This window comes from Orcinus orca, chromosome 17 (assembly GCF_937001465.1).
Source record: "Orcinus orca chromosome 17, mOrcOrc1.1, whole genome shotgun sequence".
NCBI classification, from domain to species: Eukaryota; Metazoa; Chordata; class Mammalia; order Artiodactyla; family Delphinidae; genus Orcinus; species Orcinus orca.
In genome coordinates this window covers 21,927,925-21,954,199 of record NC_064575.1, presented here as the reverse complement: position 1 = coordinate 21,954,199, position 26,275 = coordinate 21,927,925, and the positions used below count along the sequence as shown (strand labels likewise).

At 35.3% G+C, this 26,275-nt stretch overlaps 1 protein-coding gene across 5 annotated transcripts in view; it reads right to left on the bottom strand.

Annotated features, from left to right (window-relative positions):
- Window positions 1-4,148: 4,148 nt before the first annotated feature.
- The window catches only part of PKIA (cAMP-dependent protein kinase inhibitor alpha), a 96,368-nt gene continuing 74,241 nt past the window's right edge, over window positions 4,149-26,275 (bottom strand). For 4 of the 5 annotated variants that reach the window (XM_033439857.2, XM_049700203.1, XM_033439860.2 and 1 more), the window contains 2 exons: window positions 11,206-11,383; window positions 4,149-7,998 (listed from right to left, as the gene is read on the bottom strand). In XM_033439857.2, coding sequence (XP_033295748.1) covers window positions 7,919-7,998; window positions 11,206-11,356 — 231 coding nt within the window. In that variant the 5' untranslated portion in view covers window positions 11,357-11,383 and the 3' untranslated portion in view covers window positions 4,149-7,918. Of the gene's footprint in view, window positions 7,999-11,205; window positions 11,384-19,321; window positions 19,423-26,275 lie in introns of those variants that run through there. The other variant, XM_004276191.3, reaches the window with a different exon arrangement.

Here is a 26,275-nt window from a genome sequence, read left to right as displayed (position 1 = left end):
TTCTGTAAAGCATATTCTTAGAAACTCCAGTGTACCCTTGTTCAAGGCCCACAAACATCTCCCCAGAGATCTTCCTCTCTGGCTAATGTGTTGCTTAGGCCAGGAGATTAGGATACAACCTCCTTTTCTGGCTAATAAAAATTCCAGCAAACTGAAGGGAATTCATACTACAGAATGCCAACAAATACCTTTACCAAGGTCACTTCTTAACTAAATGACATACTCTGACTTGCTCATTTATTTGTATATTGTACTATTAAACAGCTCATCTCCGTTAAGTCGTATCAAATCTTCGTGTGTATGTGTGTAAATGTGCAGCGTACAGTTTGAGAATCAAATTTAAAAATAGTTTATTGCACACACTAGGAAAAAAAGTGTTTATAGATAGAAATCAAGTGTTTATCTTCTGTAATGCAATATTATGTAGGTTTTACTATTTTCAAACATTAACTTTATCTTTGAATTGCATTTTCCCCTAATAGATCTGTGTGTAAACCTCTCAACTATATTGTGAGCTTCGGGGGGCAGACATTTATTTATTAATATTTGTTGAGTATCTAATAGACAACAAAGTTACAAAGATAAATAAAGGAGGGCTGCTGCCCTCAAGGAACTCATATTCTAGTTGGAGAAATACACATGAAAACAAATTGCTATGGTCTAGTGAGATATGTTTGCAGACCAAGTGTTAGGGGAGCAAAGTACATAGAACAGTTAATTTCCTAGGATGGGGTTTGGGAATAGGGATGCAAGTCCAAAAGGCTCTATAAAAAAGGGTGAAGTGAGGCATAGTCTGAAAGGATCAATGAGAATTTTCCAACAAGCATGAAGAAGGACATCTTAGGAACAGGAAAACAGCTACACAGAGCAAGGAGTTATATAAAAATAAAATATGGCACTTATACCAAGAAGTGTTGTCTGGCTAAATTTAAGGATTTTTTAAATTAGAGGAGTGAAGCCATCAGACTTATGTGTTAGAAAGATACTTCTGATTGCAAGATGGATAGAAAGGGTGTCAGACAAGGTAGGCCATTGCTCAGACATTATATTAGAGATAATTTTTTTTTTTTTTTTTTTTTTTTTTTGCGGTACGCGGGCCTCTCACTGCTGTGGCCTCTCCCGTTACGGAGCACAGGCTCCGGACGCGCAAGCTCAGCGGCCATGGCTCACGGGCCCAGCCACTCGGCGGCATGTGGGATCCTCCCGGACCGGGGCACGAACCCGTGTCCCCTGCATCGTCAGGCGGACTCTCAACCAGTGTGCCACCAGGGAAGCCCCTATAAGAGATGATTTAAAGGGCTGAGTGTAGACAAAAAGAAGTGGGAAGTTTCAAGAAGTAGTTAAAATTAGAATTGATGGACTGAAAAAATTGGAGGAAGAAGAGTTAAGAGAAATCTGAGAATTTTGATTTAAGGTTGCTGAGGAACCAGTACTACCATTATATGAGATCTGTAGCATATGAAGGAAAGCAGGTGTGGGAATGGTCTCATATACTGGATTTAGCATCTGAATGTTGAATTTTAAGATGCTTTTGGGAAATCCATGTTGAGCTATCCAATAGGTCAGGTGATTAGGAAAACCCCGGGCCTACCCAGGCCCAGGATATGGGATTCATCATGGTAAATATGGTGATTGATGGTGTTGGAGTGGAAGATTAGTGAAGAGTGGGATTGGAGAAGAGGAAAAAGGATGGAATTCCAGGGAAGTAGTAGGGACGTAGAGAAGGAAGAACTAGTCAAGCAGAGTGAGGCGTTGCCAGAGAGAAAAGGACAAAAGATAACTAACTAAATTTAAAACACCTGGGAAAAAACATGAAGGCAAACGAAACATCTCAAAAAAAAAAAAATCCACGGTAAGATTAAATGCCATACATAGGGTAGGCTAATAAAAGATATATAAACTATCCATTATATTTCATCACTTGGATCGATATATTTATCTAGGTCTAATTCAGAGAATTAGAGTGGGACTGGGTACAAAGGCGTTAAGTATTTTTGCTTGTATGTGGCTGCTGTTTCGAGGAACTGGTAATATCACTGACAGTCATCCCAGGGTATAATGAAACAGAGAACTCTAAAACATCACAAGATAATCTTGCCCATCTCTGGATGTATGGGCCCTAGGTTAGTGCCTATACATGTAACCACCACTCCTATGAAGAAGCGAGCACTGTAGGATCTGGGAATGTAGCAAAGGAACATTATGGGGAGAATGTGGTCAGAGAGAAAGGACACATACATACGTAATGGAAGATTTGAACCTGGAGGAGAAAACAGTCTTTTTCTTGGGATATGTAGATTCCATCTTTACGAAGGCTTTTATTATGCAACTATACTGTGCCACACTAATATCAATCAAAATTATAAAATCATTAACTTTGATTTTAGGTGAAGCTTGAGATCTCTGTAACATCATCACTTTTTAATTTCCACATTGGCCAGGGCTTCAGTGACAATTACTGAGAACCCAGGAGCTACTAAAGATGTCATTGGTAATGAAAAAAATTTAGCTGGAAGTCAGATTGCAAAAAGACAAGAAATAAGGAGAAGCAGGGCTTCCCTGGTGGTGCAGTGGTGGAGAGTCCGCCTGCCAATGCAGGGGACACGGGTTCGTGCCCCGGTCCGGGAAGATGCCACATGCCGCGGAGCGGCTAGGCTCGTGAGCCATGGCCGCTGAGCCTGCGCTCCGCAACAGGAGAGGCAACAACAGTGAGAGGCCCGCGTACCGCAAAAAAAAAAAAAAAAAGAAAAGAAAAGAAAAAAGAAAGAAGGAGAAGCATGAAAACAGGGAGCATAGATTGTTACCTTGGGAAACAAGTAGTGAAGGAAAGAGGGGAACTTGAGAACTTGAACACATTTGTGGAAAAGGGTAAAGTCAGTGAAAAGGAAAGGATAATTAACAGACCTCCTGTTAAGGTCAGAAAGAAAATGGGTTAAAAACCTCAGATGAAGGAATAATCTTAGACAGGAAGAGGAAAACTTCCTCTGTCCCCAGGGACATGAAAAAAAGTAACTGTGCAGCACTTATGTCTAAACTGAGGTTGTAAACAATGAATAAACATTGTTATACACTTTTTACAGTCATCCAGAGGACAAGCAAAGAGAGATGGTTTGGTTGATTTTGATCGGACAGGAGTGTGAGAAAGACAAGAAAGCAAGGAAATTGAAAGCACTGAAGAGAAGGATTAACAGGGATTCCAGACTGAGAAGAGAGCTGCTGAGAAAATAGCCATCTTGATATGGTCAGAAAGTAAATGTGGTGCAAATTAGAAAGATAATGGGTGATAGTCAGGTGGGTTTTTACTTTTGACTTTACAATGAGAGATGGCCAGGACCCCAAATCCCTATATCCTGGACTAGACACATGCAAAACATTTACAAGAGACACGAGAGGCTAATGCAAACTGGTCGCACTGTTTCTAGTATTTTGTCCCAAATCCCTATGTAGTGTTTTATCCTCATGGCCTGAGTAAGAAGAACTTAAAGATCTACATCCTTTTTTGCCTCTTTGGCTTAAGTCCTTCCCTGGATCCAGGCTGAGTGCTATTTGATGCTTGTTTTCTCCTGAGCCCTGCCTTGGTCTCTGCTTGGTCTTTACTGCCTGTATGTGGTAACAGTAACATTTTGAAAAGAGAGCAACACACTAAGATAAAAAAAAGTTAAACTGTTTGCTCCTCTATTCTAAGATGTTATCCTTAATATAGTAAAACCCTGTGTGTCTGTGAGCACTCCTTTTTGTTGATTCATTTTAGTTTTTCAGTGAACAGGTTGGGTGCATCAGGAAGCCTTGTACTTCTTCTAGATAAGTGGTTCTCAAGTTGTGGAGGTGAGGGTAGGAGAAAAAAAAAAAAGATATGAAAATATCCCAGGGAATGTTTCCAAGGGGAAGAGAGTGCTCATATCTGTGTGTGCAGGGGGAGGGGGGAGCATTGTAAAAACTTTCAGGGGGTACTGATAAACACCTATCTTTCTTCTGACTGAAAATCACTGTCCTACAGGTGAGCAGGTAAGAAGACAGGAGTGATATTGGAGTTTAATATTTGAGAGGTGGGATGGCTCTAGTAGGTGATAAAGTCCAGGAAGTGGGCTACCAGGGTGGAACGGAGGTGAAAAGTTTTGGAGTAGAGGCCAGGAAAAATGAGGCTGGAATGCTGGGTATGTCCACCACAGGGTGGCTGAGCTTTGGCTTTCTCCTTTATTACCTGCAACACTTTCCCAAGCATCAAGTACATAGTGTATGTTCAATAAATACTCTTAATAGACTGTGTACATTTCAGAAAAATGTATTACTTTTAATATCAATTATGTGAGCATGCAACATTGCTAAATACAAAAGTCATACAAGCTCACAAATGACTTCAGAGACTGCCACTTGCAATTAAAGAACAATTTAGGCCCTATAAAGACATCATAAACATAGATCCGTTCCTGTTTTCACTTGATGACTATACATTTTCACCCTATTACTACTGGTTTCACTCAGAAACTCTATTGCCCACAGTTACATTTCTTTACCCCTTAATGCTTCTCTGAAGAGAAACAGACATTATCAGTCATCTTCTAAAATGGTGTATTTCCACTGTGCCTGAGTAAGACTCAAGTGTTGGGCATTTACAGTACACAGCTCTGGGGATATTTCCTAAAAATTGGAGGCTGCCTGTCTATTATCTGTTGGAAAAACATTTCTATGAATTTATGATATCAATATGTCAGCATAGGACACTTACAATTGATAAAAGGTAAATTTGAAAAGTTTACACTTGTTGCAAATAAGTTGAAAAACGGAAAATTTCAATTTCTAGTTAATTAAACAAAATGAGTAGCATGGAACATAAAAAGTCTGAACCATGCTAAGTTTACAGACTCCATGTCAGAAAAAAATGTCTTCTGGGAAGTATAACACGAAAAAATAAGTTGACATTAAATTTATTACTATTATTTTTTAGATAAAAGTGCTACTCACATATGTGTCATTGCTCATCTAGGTAACCTTGAGAAAAACAATTGCCCTTTCTGGGACTCAGTTTCCTCCTCTAAAATATGGAGGCTGATTCAGTCCATCTCTAAAAGTTCCCTTCCAGATAAACATGCTCTGTAACTGGCTTCAACTTTAGGGCGCGTGCCGTAGAAAGCTCCCTGGAGACAGATAAACAGTTTCAAATTTTATTCATCATTTATTAGCTTTTCAAGCTTGTAAAAGTTATACTTTATTGAGCCTTAATTGCCTTATTTATGAAATGGAATAACGCTACCTCTTTAATTGAATTGTTTGAGGATTAAATGGGATAATATGTGCTGTGAAGTGAATAGCATAAAGTCAGTTGGCTAACAGGAATTCAATGTGTATTATCAAATCAGTGTCTTAGTTTTCTACTCTTTCCTTCTCTCCTTAAAAATTCAATTCCTTGTATGTTACTGACTTGCAAGTAAAAGATATTATGATAAAATTTGGAAGATACTATGAACTTTTGCTGAGCAACATTTGTAGGATGTGAATGTTTTGGAAAGCTAATTTTTATTTTCTGGCTTGGGAAAACCTCTGGATTTGAATATAGCAGACAAAGTAGCAGTAAGAGGTCAAAAATAATTCAAAAGCTCCATATGACTTCACAATTTAGCAACTATTATATATTCAAAGACAGGCATGATACCACATGCATTAATAATAGTATATCACACAGGAATATAAATACTCCACATATACTCAGCACTAGTCCTAAACTTTACAAAATCACATGAAATCAGTTTGGAATTCCACAATTTTAAGGATGAAGAGAACTTTACCTAGAATCACAAGAAAGCTATGAGGATAATAAATAAGGATATTAAAAAGTGATTGTATGGGTTGGATGTGCTAAATAGACTAGCAGAAATTGTCTAAAATAGCCCCAGGAACCTCTTTTCCCACTTGTGAGTCTATTAATAGGTGGATTTGTTTGAACGTTAACTGGACATTTTGGATCCTACTGGGTTAAGCAGAAGGAAGTACTCTAAAATTTAATCTTTCCTATTGTCTCAATGACTCACACTGTTAACATTTTTTCTAGTAATATGTGATTGAGGACCATGTGATACCCATGCCCTTATTCCACTCATTCAAAAAGTACTGTAAAGGGAGATGAGGGCAGACTTACCTTTCATCCTTTATGTAACTACAAAGGAGGGCTGAGTTCCTGGTATGTCCATATAGATTATCTGTTGAAATGCTGCTTAACCTACTTCACATGGGATTGTATCTAAGACCTCAAGGACCGTTAAGTGGGGTCTTTATTGCAAAGGGTCTTCCTGTTGCCTGCCATTTGTCCAGTAATTCATGAGCCATTGGCATATTACTGGTGCCTTATATATTACCACTGAGAAATGATTTCATAATACTGACCAGTGAGATTACACAGCTCATAGAAACTTTCCATATAAGAACCACGATGTCAAAACACAGCAGAGGTCACTAACAGTATTAATGAGGATTTTGTCAGCTTCTAATGATGATTATTATTGTATCAGAATGGAATTCACACTAATTATTAGTAAAAGTTTACAAACATTAGAAAGTGCATAATAACATTTGGATCTGATAGGGCTGAAAAAAGACATGAAAAACACAACACAAGGGCTTTACTTTTGTGTTTGGTGTCCACATGATTGCAAGATCATTTTCTACATCTTTTGCTGCTCCGTGGAGATAAGCTGTTCTCCAAATTTTAATAGTATCATACAGCACTGTGATAAATTTGATTCCATAGAAGAAAATATTTCCCATGCTTAGTATTATCTTGTATTCTCTTTCCCACCTCCCCAATTCTCAGAAATCCTCATAATTGGAAATAAAAATATTCGTTGGAAAAAGTTCTCCACTTGGGAATAAGACAAAATTTGCAGTTTGAATTCTGGTCTGTGTAGACACCAAACAGACTGAATTCAGGTAATATTCACATTAATGGATATTTTCAAATGCCTGTATAATAAGCAAAGGAGTCTTGATGAATCTGTTAGACTTAATTCATCAGCTGTGCATTAAAGGGATAGATTAAGTTTTAAAAAACGTGTGCTCTCAGGGCTTCCCTGGTGGCGCAGTGGTTGGGAGTCGGCCTGCGGGTGCAGGGAACACGGGTTCGTGTCCCGGTCCTCCGCGAAGATCCCACATGACGCGGAGCGGCTGGGCCCGTGAGCCATGGCCGCTGGGCATGCGCGTCCAGAGCCCGTGCTGCGCAACGGGAGAGGCCGCAGCGGTGGGAGGCCCGCGTACCGCAAAAGAAAAAAAAAAAAAATGTGGGTTCTATCCTGTGCACACCACCACACGATGGAGCAGAATTTTTAGGCAGCCCTTTTAAAAATGAGTAGTATAAAAATTCACAGTAACGTACATCATTTTTGTTTTTCATAAGCAATCAAAGAAGGGGGCAGTGCTGAGCATCTATATTGTATAATACAAAACTGTAAATAACACAGCAGGAACACACAGATACATAATGCTAAAAACAGTGCTTTCTGGATGGTTCTTTTACTGGGTGAATACTTGGGCCAGAGATATTTAAACTCTGGGGTTCAACCAACCCTTTGCGATTAGACACAATTAAATCCTCTGACATTGTGAGGGGCCAGATGCTACAGGAAGAATCATCACCTAGGTCGGTGCTACTCTCTACAAGCATTTAATCATATGGTCAAGTGAAAGGATCCGTACAAAAATGACATCCAAACACAAGCCACATGATTTCAACCATTGCTGATGCCAGAGGTAGAGAAAAGTCTGTCTGCAGCCACAGCCTCTGCCCCCATTTTTAACATAACAAGCAGGTTCCTGCAATGCAGCACAGCCATTTTCTTTTTCCCCTTTTCACTCTTGGAAATAAATGCATTCCAGCCAGGCCTGGAGATTTGAGACATTGTCAGGTGTTGATGAAGATCAAAGTGGGGTGTTAACTTTCAGATTTTGCTGCTTCTCCCTGGGCTTCCCCACTTTGTTCTGTTGAATTTCGCTGTGCATCTTCTTCACCTTCTGTTAGAGACATAAAAAAGGATAAAGGCAAAATAAAAATGATTGCTTATATTTACTGACTCTCAGTATATCAAATTGGAAATTTCAGACTCAAGTCTGAAATTCTCATAGAGACAAGTATATTTTCTTGGTAATCAATTCCCCATCAAGAAAACAGCTTAAGTGTTTCAAGGGCTAATTCTGGTTCTGGAAGAGCATGGCTCAAAAACAAAAACAAAATAATAACTGTATTTTTAGAATGGTTAGTGATGCTCTATGCTTCTGATAAATAGCTGGGAAATCTCATGGCCAGGTCATGGCATGGCACTTGTACTTTCATAGGTTGCAGAAATCAGAAGTAGGGAACAAGTTTACCTTTTGATGCCTGACTATCTTATATTAAGAAATATTTTAAAATTACATTTTACATTATTCTGAACACTTGATGATAACCTAGCTGACTTCTCATAGGTTTAATTAATTTAAATTAAAAGCAACAGTGGAAGGACATTATGTCAGCTGGTTAGTCCCTTGTCAAATAGTTATGATGGCCTCTGGCCTGCCCTTACAGAACATATGTACAAATCCAATAAAACCACTTTCATAACTGTACCCTTAGCAACAATCTCAGCCATAGCAACACTAAAATTAAACAATGCTTTCTCTCCATATTAGGTCACTTTACCTGGGTGCAAGCTGCAGGCAATTCTTAATTCAAAGATTCAAATATTTGCATGTGTTAGCTTGTTACTAAGCGACCAATATGGCTTAGTGGACAAAATATTTGGGTGTGTTTCAATAATGTGTGTTATATTAATTTTTGCTAAGAGTTTATTACCATAATTCAAATTAATTGAGGTAAGTAGGCTGTCCATTATTTAGATGGAAATATTGAAGGTAATTTCTCCTTTACGCTTAACAAGTAGACACAAGACACCTCACCATGCACCATACTTTAGGGAAATTAAAAGCAGTTTTTCCACATAAAAATCATATTCTGTTCTAAAGGTGTTCCAAGAATATCATGATGCATTATATAGAATTTTCATGTACTATCTTCACTATTAGAGAAATGAACAAGCCCCCAAGTTATGCAGATGGCCTGAATCTGAGATGTGTAGATTAGCATGAGATGAGAACTCGATAAATAGGAGAAGCTCTGTCAACCAAAGGAATGAAGTCATATTAGGGCAGATGCAAGACAGTAGAATATTAAGGATGAAAGTGACTGCATAAATACAAGATGAGGATCTTGACTCCCATGGGGCTTGGGACTTTCTAGGTATCCAGGGATACTCCTCAGGGCTCAGAATAATGCTGCAAACACAGAGCTGTGGCTAAATAGATGCTTGTTAACAAGTCAAGATAAACATGGGACAACAATATTGTTGAGCATAAACTTAAATAGAAGCTGAAATACTCAGGAATTACAAAGGAAGTCCCGTGCTATTCTCAGCTAGTGATATTTAATTTGCCATTGTACAGTTGTCTTTATTTTTTATGTTTTAGACTTTTGATTGTACAGTTATTACTTTTAGTTCTTGGTACTTAGAATAATAAATAAAGTCAGTGCTGTTTATACTTTGCCTTATTCTGGATTTTGTGATTTGAAGAGAAACAGAAAATTCTTTCAGGGTCTACAGAATTGCAATTAACATGTAGAAATATTTGAAAAAGAATATATCTGGAAGCATAAAGATATTTGAATTATTTTAAATTATTTAATTATAACATATTAATATCAAATATAAAATTATTAATATAAAATGTCAACCTATTTAAATTTTAACATAGTCTAATAGACTATGTTAAGAGACTATAGTCTCTTGTATAAGAAAGGTCTTGAGGTTAATGGGTCTTAATTTCAGTGAAAACAAAAAAAGAAGAAATTAAACTACACTATGAATAAAAATGTCCTCATGGTAAGAGTGGCTAAAATTAATGCAGATTATTTAAAATAGAGTATTCATATAAAACACAAATTTTATGAAAAAGATTAGTAAATTCTCAAATATTGCAGAAAAATTATATTTACTTACTTCATGCCACCAAATTGGAATAATTCCCTATAGCCTTTCTCAGAGCTATTTTGAAAATTAACTTCTGGTAGTAACAGAGAAACAACAAAATCTAAAATATACATCAGTCTATATACTCCATGGAAGTGATTATTAAAGTTTTATTTTCAACCTGAGTTTTAAAAGACCAATCTATGACCTGCTGACCTGTAGTCATTGAATAAAGTTCTGTCAGTAGGTATTTTAAGGTAATGTTGCTGAGCTATTTCATTAACATATATATATATATATATATATATATATATATATATACTCTGACTCAGTTTTCCAATAACTGGAAGGCTTTGCCATGAAAATTCTAATAGCAAAGAATTATCAAGCTGTTACCAAGAGTCAGAAACTGACCAGTGTTTTTCACATATATAACACTGTGGTTCCTTAATTGTGAACTCCTTTTTACTTTTAAAGATTATTTTTTGCACAAGTGTTTTTCAGGGAAATACATTCAGCTTTGATATTTGCAAAAGCTATGGATGGAAGAGCCATCAGGGGTTTCAGCACTTTGTACTTTGACATGTCAAACTTATTTTACTTTTTCATTGTTAAAGATAGATTTGGTGGGTAGGAGTTCGAGGCCCAATAGTAAGACAAATTTTTCAAACTCAGTCTATCATGAAAGGAAAACTGAAAGAACTTCTTACCTAAGACTTATTTATGTAATAGACTATTTTACTTCCATTCTCAAGAAAAATGGTCCTGGAGACCCTTTTATTTTGAAATGGCTCTTGGAATCGAGATCTGTCAGACTCATCTGTGAATCTTGTTAAATATCTAATGCTATTAAGTGTTACAGGTGGCCAAACTGTCAAAGGTAGGAGCTCCAACTTTGTTAAATGTTCTACATAAGATATTTCAGAGCTTTTATAGAGATTAGGATTAAATAAAAAAAAAAAAACTCATGTGTTTTATTGATTGCATTAGTAAAATCAGATTAAGGATTCTGCTTTTGAGTGGGAAACCCTGTAAGGTGCAGTCATTGAAAACAGAGTGGGAGTGATTAAGAGATTAGTACCTGCCTTTTATCTTGCCTTAGACTGTTTATAACTTTCTATTACGTTACTTTCAAAGGTGTTTTTTCATGACTTAATCCTACTTAGCGAAGTGCTGCAAATCATTCCATGTTCATAGAGATGGATGTCAAACGACTCACCTGTCTTGTTGATATCAAGACCTGCTAATTTCAAGGCTAATTCATTGCTGTTACCACTTGCAGAGGAAACCAGGATATCATGTATTGCATTTCTTCTACCCGTTCTTCCTGAAGCAATAAAATCTGCATATGTAGTTTCCACATCAGTCATTGCTAACAAATATCCACATAGCAGGAGCTACAAAACAGAGAAAAATTAAAAGGTAAATATAATGTTGCTCAATTGTAAACATTTAACAAAGATACTTGTTAAATTACTGACCTATAATATGGATGTGAAATAAGTGTCTTGCTTACATATCCACAAAGCAAGTAATGCTTTGATTCTTGATCAAGGGTCAGGGAACATTTTTTTGTAAAGGGCCTGATAGTAAATATTTTAGGCTTTGAGGGTATATAGTCTTTATCCAACTACTCAACTCTATGGTTGTAGGACAAAAGTACTCAAAGAGAATACATTAAATAAAAGTAATAAACTAAACTTATAAAAATAGGCATAAAAGTACTCAAAGAGAATACATTAAATAAAAGTAATAAACTAAACTTATAAAAATAGGCATAAGGACAGATTTGGCCTGCATCTAAACTGTGGACACCCAGTTTAGATCATAAAATTCTCCTTCTCTAATACCATTTTAGTCAGTCTTCAACTCCAGAAAGAAGAACTTGAGCTCAGTAGCATACCAAAGTGGTGGGAGGTGGAGTGGAAGTTTTCCACCCTAGACATGAGCAATAAGCAAGGGCATTGTTTGCAGAGAACCTAAGAACAATAATGAAATTGACCAAAATCCAGTTTGCTTTTTATTATCATCATGCACCAGCAATTCTAAACAATGCCAGTGACCAAATACCGCTCCCAGTCCAGGAGCACAGCTCCCTTGTTGCTTACTTGGTAAGTCATTCCTTGGGAGGAATAATAATCTTTCTTGACTGAAACTTTGAAATAAAATCTTCAAAATTACAAAGGACTCAATGAAAGTGAGTTTCCCCAAACAGACCTGGTAACACACATACTTAATTAAAGACTTAATGAAGAAAATATTTTCAAGGTAGAATATGAGATACATGTAATAACAAAAGATCATCAAATGTAAATCTTTCATTTTTTCTTACATCTTTATTGGAATATAATTGCTTTACAATGATGCGTTAGTTTCTGCTTTATAACAAAGTGAATCAGTTATACATATACATATGTTCCCATATCTCTTCCCTCTTGCGACTCCCTCCCTCCCACCCTCCCTATCCCACCCCTCTAGGTGGTCACAAAGCACTGAGTTGATCTCCCTGTGCTATGCGGCTGCTTCCCACTAGCTATCTATTTTATGTTTTGTAGTGTATATATGTCCATGCCTCTCTCTCGCTTTGTCACAGCTTACCCTTCCCCTTCCCCATATCCTCAAGTCCATTCTCTAGTAGGTCTGTGTCTTTATTCCTATCTTACCCCTAGGTTCTTCATGACATTTTTTTTTCTTTGATTCCATATATATGTGTTAGCATACAGTATTTGTCTTTCTCTTTCTGACTTACTTCACTCTGTATGACAGACTCTAGGTCCATCCACGTCACTACAAATAACTCAATTTAGTTTCTTTTTATGGCTGAGTAATATTCCATTGTATATATGTGCCACATCTTCTTTATCCATTCATCCGATGATGGACACTTAGGTTGTTTCCATCTCCGGGCTATTGTAAATAGAGCTGCAATGAACATTTTGGTACATGACTCTTTCTGAATTATGGTTTCCTCAGGGTATATGCCCAGGAGTGGGTTTGCTGGGTCATATGGTAGTTCTATTTGTAGTTTTTTAAGGAACCTCCATACTGTTCTCCATAGTGGCTGTACCAATTCACATTCCCACCAGCAGTGCAAGAGGGCTCCCTTTTCTCCACACCCTCTCCAGCATTTATTGTTTCTAGATTTTTTGATGATGGCCATTCTGACCAGTGTGAGATGATATCTCATTGTAGTTTTGATTTGCTTTTCTCTAATGATTAATGATGTTGAGCATTCTTTCATGTGTTTGTCGGCAGTCTGTATATCTTCTTTGGAGAAATGTCTATTTAGGTCTTCTGCCCATTTTTGGATTGGGTTGTTTGATTTTTTTTATTGGGCTGCATGAGCTGCTTATAAATTTTGGAGATTAATCCTTTGTCAGTTGCTTCATTTGTAAATATTTTCTCCCATTCTATGGGAGAAAAATGTAAATATTTCATTTCTTTTTCTATGTTAAAAACTCATATTCTTTCCTGAAGGTCAAAAGAGGGATGAATACTAAGATATGAATAATGAATTTCTGTTGGATTAATTTTGTTTAAACCGGACTTTAAAGTAGCACAATTTCCCTCCTATTCCTAAACATTCCAATTACATTTTTTTTTTTAACATCTTTATTGGGGTATACTTGCTTTACAATGGTGTGTTAGTTTCTGCTTTATAACAAAGTGAATCAGTTATACATATACATATGTTCCCATATCACTTCCCTCTTGCGTCTCCCTCCCTCCCACCCTCCCTATCCCACCCCTCCAGGCGGTCACAAAGCACCGAGCTGATCTCCCTGTGCTATGCGTCTGCTTCCCACTAGCTATCTACCTTACGTTTGTTAGTGTATATATGTCCATGCCTCTCTCTCGCTTTGTCACAGCTCACCCTTCCCCCTCCCCATATCCTCAAGTCCATTCTCCAGTAGGTCTGTGTCTTTATTCCTGTCTTACCCATTCCAATTACGTTTTACTATAGTTTAAGATTAAAAACTCATGCCAATAATCAACAGAAAGGAGTCTTTTCAAAATATACAAAATGTGGAAGAAGCAAAAATGGTAGAACCCATACACTATCATGGACATGCACACTGTCACTCTGAAATAAATTGATGCCATTTACAGTGAAATCCAGGATGGCAGTCAGTAGCACTTTCCTTAAAGCTTAGTTCTTCTCCCAGTGCATAATGAGGGAGCTATTAATTTAATCTGGGGAAAACTTTTATACTCTCTCTTCTGTAAGAGGAAGCTAAAAGAGGAAACAGGGAGGAATAGCATAATACAAGTTTTGAAATAGGAAATATATGAATACTGCATGCTTTACTGTGGCTATATTATGGTTCCAATCACTTGACTATATGCATCATTCTTTTTCATGGGAATATGATTTAATGGTTGTTACCATGTTACTTAAAATTTCCAAATGCTCCTCAGAAGATCCTGGATTTAGTCCTGCCCCTGACATTGGGTCATGGAGTGACAGAAAATCACTTGACCTCCTGGCCTTCCATTTTCTAATAAGTAAAGCAGGACAGCTGGATGACATAATCATTAATGGCACTTTAAGTGAAAGTGTAAAAACAATGATCACTCAAAACTATATCATTTCTAGAATCTTGAATTTGGAAATTCCCTTCTGTGACCATAACCACCAATTTTTTTCTTTTCCTCTTACTCATAATGAATCTGTTCTTCACACTGGTCATATCTTTATTTCCTTTAACCCTTTTTGTTTTAGTTTCCTCTAGGCCCAGTCTGGATCAATTGCCCACTGTTTCGTGTAGCTTCTCATTAGCATCAAGAAGTCCCTTTGGTCTACCGTCACCTTGGCTTTCCTAAGCCTCACCTGGAAAACAGCACAGTACACTTTCTCTGATCTCATTACTGGGTGGATAAGTGTTACCAAAAAAGTCATAAAATTGTGCCAATTGGCTCAACTAAACATTTTTACTCTATTATTAGTATACACTCTGAGTTGAACGGAAATTCTTTTGTTCACCTCTATTTGACTCTTCTGTATGGCTTCTCTCTGTGGGAAGGATTCCAAACCCTTTGTAGTCCACACAACCAGACACTACCTGCCATAAGAGGTGACTTTGCATCTTCCTTCTTGGGGAAGATATAGGACATCTGCTGCAAGTTCTCTTACATTTCTTCCTTTCTCAAATACATTTCTCTGTAAATCACTATTGTTTCTTTTCTAGATAAACTAGCTGCTTTTTTTTTTAAGGCATGCTATTGATTCTATTTCCTATTACCTCCTGTAGGACCTTTCTCCATCCATTTTTTTCTCAATAATTTGAGTCTTCTTTCTCCTCTGGGTTTCTCTGTCAAGTTTATAAGCATGTTCAAGTCTTTCCTTACTAAAAAAAAAAATGAACCAACCATTCAACCAAATACCCATTCCTCGACCTTCATAAATCTTTGCGCTACCTTCTCTTTCCTTCATTAAACTTCTCAGTAGGGTTCAACTACTTTTATTTTCTCACGTTCCTTGAACCAACCTTTAGAATTTTTCTATTCCATTGGCCTTTATATAGTATGTTTTACAGAGACTACTTTCATATAGATCACCGAAATGATCTGTATTAACATTAAGTAACCGCTTAGTGTTAAATGTTCATGTGAGTGTCTATCCTGTTTGAGCTCACATGACACTGCCAGTTACTTTCTCCTTGAAACTCTCCCCTAGCATATATTAAAAGTTATAGAGGCAAAATAATTATAAGAATCAGACTTATCTGTATTTGAATCTAGACTTTCCATTTACTTGTTATGCTATGTCTAATCCCTCTGTACTCAGTTCTTTATCTATAAATTGTGATAAATATACTTAGTTCTCAAGATTATGAGAATTTACTTGGATTATGTATCTCAAGAGATTAACACAGTGTTTGGCACATGGTGGGTAAGTACTGATTTAAAAAAAAAACAACTGTCACTTCCTTAGCTTTCATGATCCCTTACTATCCTGGTTCCATCCCATTTGACCTTTGTATTTTTTACAGACTTCCCTTTCTAGGGTCACCTTTAGAAATCAGAGCACATTTTGTAGGAATTTAGAATCAGTCATTGACCTTCTTTACTTTCTTACTTGAATAACTCATCTAACCCCAATGCTTCTAATTCCTCACTATGGATAATACAAACGTCTGCACCTGCTATTTAGAATGTTCTCCCAAGGTCCTCACACACAAGAGCAACTGCCTGCTGAATAGGGACTTCCACTTGGTTTTGCACAAACATTTCAAATTCAATAAAACAAAGTAAGACAACAACAAAACACATAAATAGAGAAAACTGGCTTCATTAATACGCCGTGTTGGGGCATATTTTGACTTATTTCTCTCACTTGATATCCATATCTAATCATCTGCCAGGTCATGTTGGTTTCTATTTGATGTCACTCATATTTATTCTCTGTAAAACACAGAAAAAGCTCTTACCAGGATTATTGCTGAGTTTTCCCACAATCTGAAAAGAACCCACTTTTGCTGCTTTAACTTTAACCACTCACTCTCATACTTGGTATGCTACAGAAAAATGCACAGTGTTTTCCCAGAGCTTCTCTGATGGTGCATTTGCTCAAGTCTGTTATTCAACCTGGAATGCCTTCTCCTGACAAACTTGCTTGTTGAAATGGATTTAGCCCTCAAAATTCAGCCAATGCCATCTTCTCTTTGTCTTCTTTCCCCATCTCTTCACCTAGCACCCCCACAGGCCTTGATTTGTGCCCGTACAGGGCGTTAAAATTCTAACTGGCATCATGGTTGCCTCTCCTTCTAGACAGATCACAAGTTCTGACAAGACAGGAAATGCATTTTGTTAATATTTTAACTACATAGAATTCCTAGTAGAGCCTTTTGCACATAATCAGTGCTGAATAGAAGTATGTTGAATAGAACTGAACAATGAGGAAGAAATACATTAATCACCTTTCATCAGTAGCCACAGAGAATTTCCCTATCCGTGGGTTATACTAAATCACCAAATCCTAAAACTCTGGAAGGTTTTATAGTTGAAAAATCTGAGGACCAGATAGTTCAAGTGATCTGCCCATCTTCACATAGTTAATTAATTAAGTGGTTGGAATGAAGGTCTTCAAATCCCAGTCCACTCTTTCTGTTTTACCAGGTTGCCTGTCTGTGAGTAAGCTACACATCTGCATAAAGTTTTTGACCTTGAGTAATTCGGTGCTATTATAATGATATTTTCATTACCTACTCCACTATCATTAACCAATGCAGTACTTAGTTTCTATGTTACTTTAAAGATTTAGAATTGGATATCTTTACCGATTTCTTTCTATGGTCACATTTTGAAATAAGGGCACATTTTGTGGAAATTTAGAATCAGTCATTGACCTTCTTATATCTATCAAATATATCTGATAAAAAGGCAAAGTAGGTTACAGGAATAAGCTCATCTCAAAGTCATTGTTATTGTCTCTCATTCTTAGTCTCTTTATGGCTTTTTAAAACATAGGCTTTAAAAATAGCACAACTTCTATTATTTCTTATCTGATAACAATGTTATGAAGTAGGCAAAAATATCCTCATTTTCATTTGAAGAAAATAAGTCAGAGAGTTAAGGGACTGCTAAATAACACACGGAACTATGACTTGAACCCAAGTCTGTGGGCTTTGCATAAAGAACACTGTATTTTGCAATAAAGTTCCTTGTTTTTTGCCATTATCATTTTTTAAAATGTAGACTGTCATAATAATACTCGTGTATGTGGGAGTTTACATCTAATTCACTTTGCTGATAATAGTTTTAAGAAGATTTGAAAAATCAGAGTGAGACAGAAAAAAGTGGTGACATTTTCCATGAGAAGATATGAATTAAAAGGAGCACTGCATTATGATTTGTATATCTGCAAATGTTAATTTCTGTGACGGTGCTAATTCTATTTATAAGAGGGGAGCCAAAAACTTAATTTGAATTTTCATTTAGGGTACTCCTAAGTAATGAGCACATGGAAGAAGAAACAGGGTTATGAGAGATGTATGTGTATACTGTGTTCATCTTTGAAATGTGTGTATCTAGATTTCAATTGGATTTAGTGAAAGACAATAATGAGAATTGTGAGAATAGATTATTCTGTAAACTCCTTTTCTTCTTAAGCATTTATGAAATATACTTGCTAGATTGATGTGCATCTTATTGTAAACCTCTAAAGTAACATAGAAAGTACTGGGCATTCAATTATGGTAGCCATTATAATTATTATTATAATAGTTATTATTATAAAGTAGTATTTCACTTTTATTAGATTTGTTTTCTCCAGACAATAAACTTACTTTTCAGTAAAAAGAATGATAGCTGACAAATAGCACATATTTAAATACATAATTACATTTTGAAACAAAACATATACATGTTATAAACTCTGTATCTTTTTCTCTCTCTCCATGATTATACTTCCTTAATGAATTCCCATTAGGTGCTCAAAAACAGTAATTTTTACATGCATGGCAGCTATGTTTTTTTCCTTTCAGCTAAACATCTTGACACAACTTTTCAATTTATTGATATGACTACCAGAGATTGGAAATAACTTTTACACCAATATAATCACTGCATAATGACTTGTAGTTAGCTTAGAAATTCTGGGGAAACTGTTGCCAAATGACTATGGCTGACAGATGTTCACCCAAAAATGACAAAAGTCAAAAAAAAAGTCTAATAATTGTTAGCAGCTGGTAGAGATTTAATAGAGTAGCACTTAGCACACATTCTGGCCTTATGCAAAATAAACTAATCAGAATAAAACTTGGAAAAATTTACCAAAAGTGGGCTTTGACTCTTCACTAAAGCTTCCTATTTATGTTGCTATAATTAGAATTTTCTAGACATGACAAAATGGTAGTATTGGATATAACCAAGATAATATGGTGCTATTTTTTGTATCTAGTTATATACAAGAGCTAATTATACTAATATTCAAAGTCGGATTAGAGGGAGGAAAAGACATTTTATTATTTAAGTACGGTACTATTTAAAATTAGATTAAATTTTAAAGCATAAATTTCTAAATATTGATATCTAAAAATCCAATCAAAATTCATGACTAAGAAATAACCTTGCTTTCTTTTCCCCCTTCTTAAAAAAGTCTCACTTTCTCCCTCTTTAACAAAGGAAACAGTATATTGGTATTCTAAAATTGTTTTGTTTGTATAATGGATTTCTAAACTGAGATTCATAATTTGTGTTGGTCTTTCCCTTATTTATGCCCTTTATCTTTTTAAATATCATTTACACAAATTGAGAGGATAAACCAGATTTCACCCTAGCATAATTTATAGATTTAGATAGACTGCAAGAGGCTAGAAAAAGTATGTACTTACATCTCCTGTATTAAACAAATTGAAGTGTCCGCATAGATGTATTCTAAAAGAAGTTGCGTCTATGAAGCTGCTTAAATGATTTTTATAGTGACATTGAGTCATGAGCCAAATGGTGACTGGATAACATGCTAATTTTACTCCTGTAAATGGGGACACATGAAAATGAGACTCACAGACTTGGAAGAAAGAATGGAGAGAATGTCATCAGCAGGCACTGAAGTCTTCTCTCTAATATAAATGGTATGATTTTTTTTAAAAGAGAAGGAAAATTCTTCCTCTACCATTATTACAAATGCAGTTACATGACTTCTCCATTGTTACTTTATGAAATCATGTGAAGTTTGATAGAAGTCATTAAGTAGTTTCCTATGTGCTTAAGACTTGGTCTACATTAGTGTTTCTGAAACGTTTTGGCCTCAGATATCCATTACATTATCAAAAATTACTGAGAACCCGAATGAGATTTTGTTTATATAGTTATATCTGCCAATATTTACCATATGTGAAATTAAGACTGTAAATTTTAAATATTTATTAATTCACTTAAAATATAAATAAAAAGCCCATTACGTTTCAGTAAATAGTATATTTTTAGTGAAATGAAATATATATTCCAAAGCCAAAATAAAATAGTGACAAGAATGGCATTGTTTTACATTTTGAAATTTTCTGGCTTAGTTTTACAAATGTCTGGCTTAATAAAAGATACCTGGTTTCTCATATCTGCTTCTGCATTCAATGTCTCAATATGTTGTTTCAGTTGAAGTATAGGAAGAAAATCTGGCCTCACACAGATTTCTTTGTTGGGAAAGTGAGGAGAATTTTAATAGCTTTTTCAGATAATTATGGATTTTTAAATTTTGCAATGTGGAATCTAAAACCATATCAATATGCTTCCCTTACTGTTTTATTAAAATCTATTGTCTACTTTGCAACTTAAATGGATCTTTTGCCCATGTGTATTTTTAAAATATCAGGTATTGGTCATTTGGAAAAATATTGGTTCACTAGGTTATGTAAAATTTCCAAATAGTAGCTTATTTCATTATATAATATCACATTTGTTAGTAATGCCACCTATCTCAGCAGAAAATTCTTTAAGAATTGAGAAACTGACAAGTTCACAGGGGCCGATAATAAGTTTTCCAAAATTGTAATTTTTATTTGAAAGCTCAGATTTTATCATTGGCAACAGATACAGTTGGATTTTGCTTCTCTTGAAGTGACAAGCTCACTTTGTTCATTTTCAAGAAAATCTCTGCCAAATATCCAAGTTTGAAAAAACCACAGTTTGCTTGTCAGTTGTTCTTTCAAGTAAAAATGGTGATTCATGAGAAAAGTGGCTAATTTAGCTCTCAACCCAAGCAGTCACACAAGTACTTACTTGAGACAACCATGCAGTTTGGTACATCTTCACTGACTTACCATTTCATCACACAGAATATTAAAAAGACCTCTACTCAAGGGCCAAGATTTGACAAAATTAGTATATTTTTACTCCTTAATCAAGTACATTCTTAGGTACATCTTGCATTTTAAAAATATTAACTCTGAGTGTGTGACAGTGAAGAATACCAGGCTTACTAGTAGTTTGCTGCTACTGACTTGATTCATGCTAAGGTGTCAGCAGTTTTCCCCACCATGCTTTTGCACCATTAGTGCAAATGGCAGCCAAGTGAAAAAGGTAAATAGCATCAGTATTATTATGAAAATTATTTTAAACTTGTGAATCCACTGAAAGTATCTCAGGGAATGATTGAAAGGGTCATTGGGGACATGCAGGAGTTGGGGGACCAAATTTTGAGAACTGTTGATCTACACAGTAACAGGAAGCTATCCGACAAACACTACGGATTAGAGAAGGGAACCCTTTTGTAAAGAACTTAACTAAGCAAGTTTTTGATTCCTAAAATATTCTGGAAATAATCAGCTATTTCCATGCTAAGTACAATACTATCTATCTTTTTCTCTTTTCTTTTCCTGCATAAGAATATTACTTATTTATCTAATTCAGGCTTACAAACAATCTAATAGCTTATTTCTAAGAACAACCCACCGATCTCACAAATCAGAGGGCTTCAAATTAAGTCTTATGAGCTCAGGACAGGGAGCCAGAACTTGATGCTACCTTAGTTCCCCTTTTCCTTGAATTGGGCTATATTCTAGTCACATTTTGGAGTAAGTGACAACAAAGAAGAAATCAAGAACCATACCCTGTTAATAGTAACAATTTGAAAATTTCCACAGAAGTCTCCTCTGTTAAGGCATAATTATAAATCCTGTGCCAGATCATGACATTGCATGCTCTAGAATACCATTTGGTATAATGGGACACGTATTGTCCTTTAGAAGAGTTTGGATAGTGTTCTATCAAAAGCACACTTAAAAAAAAGTAATCTCATATACTGAGTTGTATCACAGAATGATGCCAACACATATTAACTCTGCAAAGTCAAACCCTCTTTTGTTCTAAATCCAAGGTATTGACTTTTTAAATCACAAAATACTGCTAGAATAAATTTTGCCTAATATGAGAAAAAATAGGCTGTCTTTGATGGTTTTCACAGTAAGTTTTTGACTAATACTACTAGAAATAATAACCCACCTACATTTGTTGGGGGGAGTTCGTCACTTCTTCCCTGATTTTCAGTGTATAATAAAAATTCTCAAGTTCAAAAATGTCCAACATTTGATACTAATGGTTATTCTTCTCAATCTTCTCTCTATTCATCAATTCATCTCTGATCCCCAGTAATGTGATAATTGTGATCCTTATGCCTTCATTCAAGATTATATATATTTTTTTCCTTGTTTTGACATGGGCACATTTTCATATTGTTTTTGTAAATTCATGACCTAGTCAATTGTATTATTACTTAACTTCTTCTCTGAAACTTCCTTTAGCCCAGATTCAAATCCTTTTTTTTTTTTCCACAGTGCTTAACAAATCAAAACTTTTTGATTTGTTAAGCCTAAAATGTTATAAAGCCTAAAAATGTTATAAAGCCAGAAGCACAGGCTATCTTAAGAAAATATTTTCACTGTCTAATTAGGCAACAAGTAACCTCAAAACTATTCATAAATTCCTTTGCTGATCTCTGGCTGACCCATTCACCATCCTTAAAAACAGCAATTTCTTCATTTTTTTGTGTTTCTTAAGTCTCACTTGTATTTCATCTTCTTTCACTCCATAGAAAATCTTGCCTAATGAATTTATGGAGAATGTCAAGGTCATCCTACATAAATTCCTTCAATTGCTGTTTCTTTATCATCACATCAAAATTGCCATCTTTTTATTTGAGTCCTTTTGCCACATTAATACCTGACTGGTGCTCTTGATTCTGTCTTCTCTCCTATTATTTTTCCTTCAATCCTGCCTTGTGCTTCTGGAGTCTTTCTTTTCCCTGCTTTCTCCAATGCCTATAAAATTATTTACATATTACCTGTTATAAAATATATTTCATCTTTTAGCTCTGTTCTTTTTTTCACTCACTTTTACTTTCATTTACTCTCAAACTTACAGAAAAAGAGGCAGATACTAATTTTCCTGCATCCTTTACAATGCTTTATTTTTAATTCCTTTGCAATTTAACTTACATATCTATCAATTTACCAGAATTGTTTTCTCAGAGAAAAACCATTACACATTAATCACAAAATTCAATAGGCTTTTCACAGTAATCATCTATATCAAATTGGTACAACATTTTACATTGCTATTCCTCTCTTCTTGAAACATCTTTCTCCCTTGGCTCTGATAGTTACTGTACTCTTGATTCCCTCATAATCTTCTTATATTTCTTCTTGCCCTTTCCCTCACTTAACTATTAAATAATATATTTTCTCTCTTTTGTTCTTTATGTTCTGTTTGGTAATCCCATTTACCCCAATTGTCTTAATTTCCAACGGTTTATAGACGGCTATGAAATCTATAATTTGGGGGCCTGATATTTCTCTGAAGCGTAGCTTGGGAATTTTTACTGCCTATTGGATATTCCCCCATGTTTGTCCTTAAAAACTCAAATTCAGTAAGTTCAAATGGAATCTCTTTGCTGCATCTCTACCTCCACCCCCCAAACTATTTATTATCCTTATTATTTTAGTGTATAATACTACTATTTTCTTAGGTATCCATGATATTAATAGAAATCTTAGAATTGTGTTCAATTACTTCCATCTCACTAAATCTTCCCATCTAATCAATTCTCAAACCTCATTGTTTTAATTCTATCCATTCAATGCTTCTTCAGTATTCTTCATTTCCGTTCTTTGTCTGGTCACTCCCTTCATCATTTTTTTCTTGACTATTGCAATTATAGGCTAACTACTTACTTATCTAAACTTATTCTTTTCCAAGTTACCCTTTACACTTTCACCAGAATTAACTTTATTAAACATAAAATACTCAAAAATATTCAGTGGCTCCTGGGAACCCTCAAAACATAGTTGTAACTTTATTTGCATGGCCCTCAAGAATGTGAACCCAACCTAATTTACTAGCTTTTTTCCCTATACTATCTCTCCCATGTATACTAAGTTAGATCATAGCAAACACTTGCTATATCTCTCGTGTTCTCTTATTGGTCTTCTCATGCTGCTTTTCTTAACCCGGAGTGAACTTCTCTCCCAAGAACAACAAAATTCTCATCTTTCAAACCCAGTTTATAAGCTACAGCACCTCCCCATCTCCAGGTAAAATAAATAACTTTATTATAATATTTAATTTGGTACTATGCAAGAATTAATTATTTTCATGTTGCTCTTCTTCCTATATTATATGTTCCTTGAGATCTGGGTCTTTGATTTTTGAGTCCCCTCAGAATGCTTGGCACAGGATTTTGTATGTTGTCCTTACATCTGAAAAAATGTATATTGTAGATTTATTTTTAATCATCATACTCAAGATCCTTATTGGTAAAGTAAATCTGTCAATGTTATTCCATTGTCAATAGTAAAAGTATTGATAGCTCAGAAAGCATGTTTCTTTATTCTTATTAATTTCATTTTCCTGTCTCATAATACTATCATCAATATAAAGAGGTGAACTGTAATTATTTCCTCTAATACACTTTTTCTTCTGTGTATTCTTAATTATGACAGAAGATTTTAAAAAAATAACAGCAACGAAAAGCACTCTAGAATTCCAAGTAATCTATCCTATTTTCAGTTTATGGAAGGTTACCTCTTCTTAAGTTTTTTATAAAATATATATGACTAAAGTAGCGAATTAATGCGTGGAATGATTTGTTCTGTCCTTCTTTTGTTAAGGCTTTTTACATCATTTATTTAATATTTCAAAAGGTTTATAAATCATTTATTAGCTAATCTTTGCAGCATCCCTGCTGACACAGTCAATTAGCTGAAGAAGTACTGCTGGTTGGCAACTGACAAGTAATATTACTTGCACATTACAGATGAAGAAACGAAAGCAGAGAGAGGTTAATCGACTTGACCATGTCTTACACAGTGAGTGGTAGTACTGATGTCAGAATGGGGACCTGGGGTTATTCACATCAAAACCACAAAATCATTAAGAGTCCAGAGCTGGTGCTGTTCTTTATTATATTATACTTTCTAAATCCTTTGTTTAATCTCCTTTTCTGGCTCTCTATGAGTCCAAGGAGGAAAGATACTTTTAAAATCTATACCTTCTCATTAAACTAAGACTATTTTTTCTACATCCAATAGATATTTAGTTTTTGCAAGGACGTTAGAACATCAACACATTTCTTCTCAAAATAACTCATTATTAACTTTTCCATCTTTAAAAGCACGATGAAAGAGCAAACCAATCTCAGTAATATTTTCTGGTCTGTTCTGGTCTGGTCTAAGTTGTAATAATGACCATAATAACATAACAGTTATTGTTTACTAATTATTTATCAATAATAACAAAAATATCAAGTATTTGCCAGATACAACACTAAGAAGTTTATGTGAATTGTATAGTTTAAATTCATCAACAAATTTATCAAAGAGGAATGTTCATTATCTCCATTTTAAAGATGGAATATTAAAGATTTAGAAATATTGTCATGAAACTGATAGGTGACTTAACCACTTACAAAACCAGTTGCCATTTTCCAACATTCATTTTGGAACATACTATACTTAATTTTTTGTTGATGGTTTGCCATCCCTATTTTTTTTTTTAATATGTAAGCAGTTCACATACTGTGGTGTTGAGACATTACTGTGTAGGGTGATATTTTATTGACATCCCTACAGAAGCTGGCTTTTTAATACTATCATCTGATATACATCATATTAATTGACACTGCAATTTCTTCCTTGATTTGTATATTTTTTTCTACAAACACTTTGCATTCCAACTTCCACGTATCTGATCTACTCAACCATGTGATGGTCTTCATCTTCAGACATCTTGCTGTCTGGGCTGTTCAACCCTGTGACAGTAACAACACACTCACTAGGGACTAGGAGTTTGAGAAGGACTTAGAAAATTGTTTGACACCTGAAAAACATGGCTCCAGAATATGAAAAAAGATCTGCAAAATTGAGATAAAAACTTGTGTAATTAATATTTTCAACTAATATTACTACAACAGCAATGTTACTCAGCTTTCACATAGTTATCTATAAATTATATTGGATATGTGACTTGGGCACATTTTAATGCATTTGATAACATTTAGGGTAAAGCTTCTAAAAGGGCAATTGCCTAGGACTAAGGAAGGTTTAAAAATGGCCTTGCACAGAATGAACTAGAAGTGACTTCAATGGGAGGCTGAGGCAGAGATGCTGGACCCGGAGAGTGACAGAGCAGGCGTACATTGGAGAGAGCTTTCCTATATAGGAGAGCCAAGAATCTGTTACTTATTGAGTGGGGAGCATGAAGGTAGGGGACCCTATAATGAGAATCCTAGGATTGCTTCTAGATTTCTAACTTGGATAAACGACAGGACGGTACTCTTTGGTGAATACTAAAGGAAC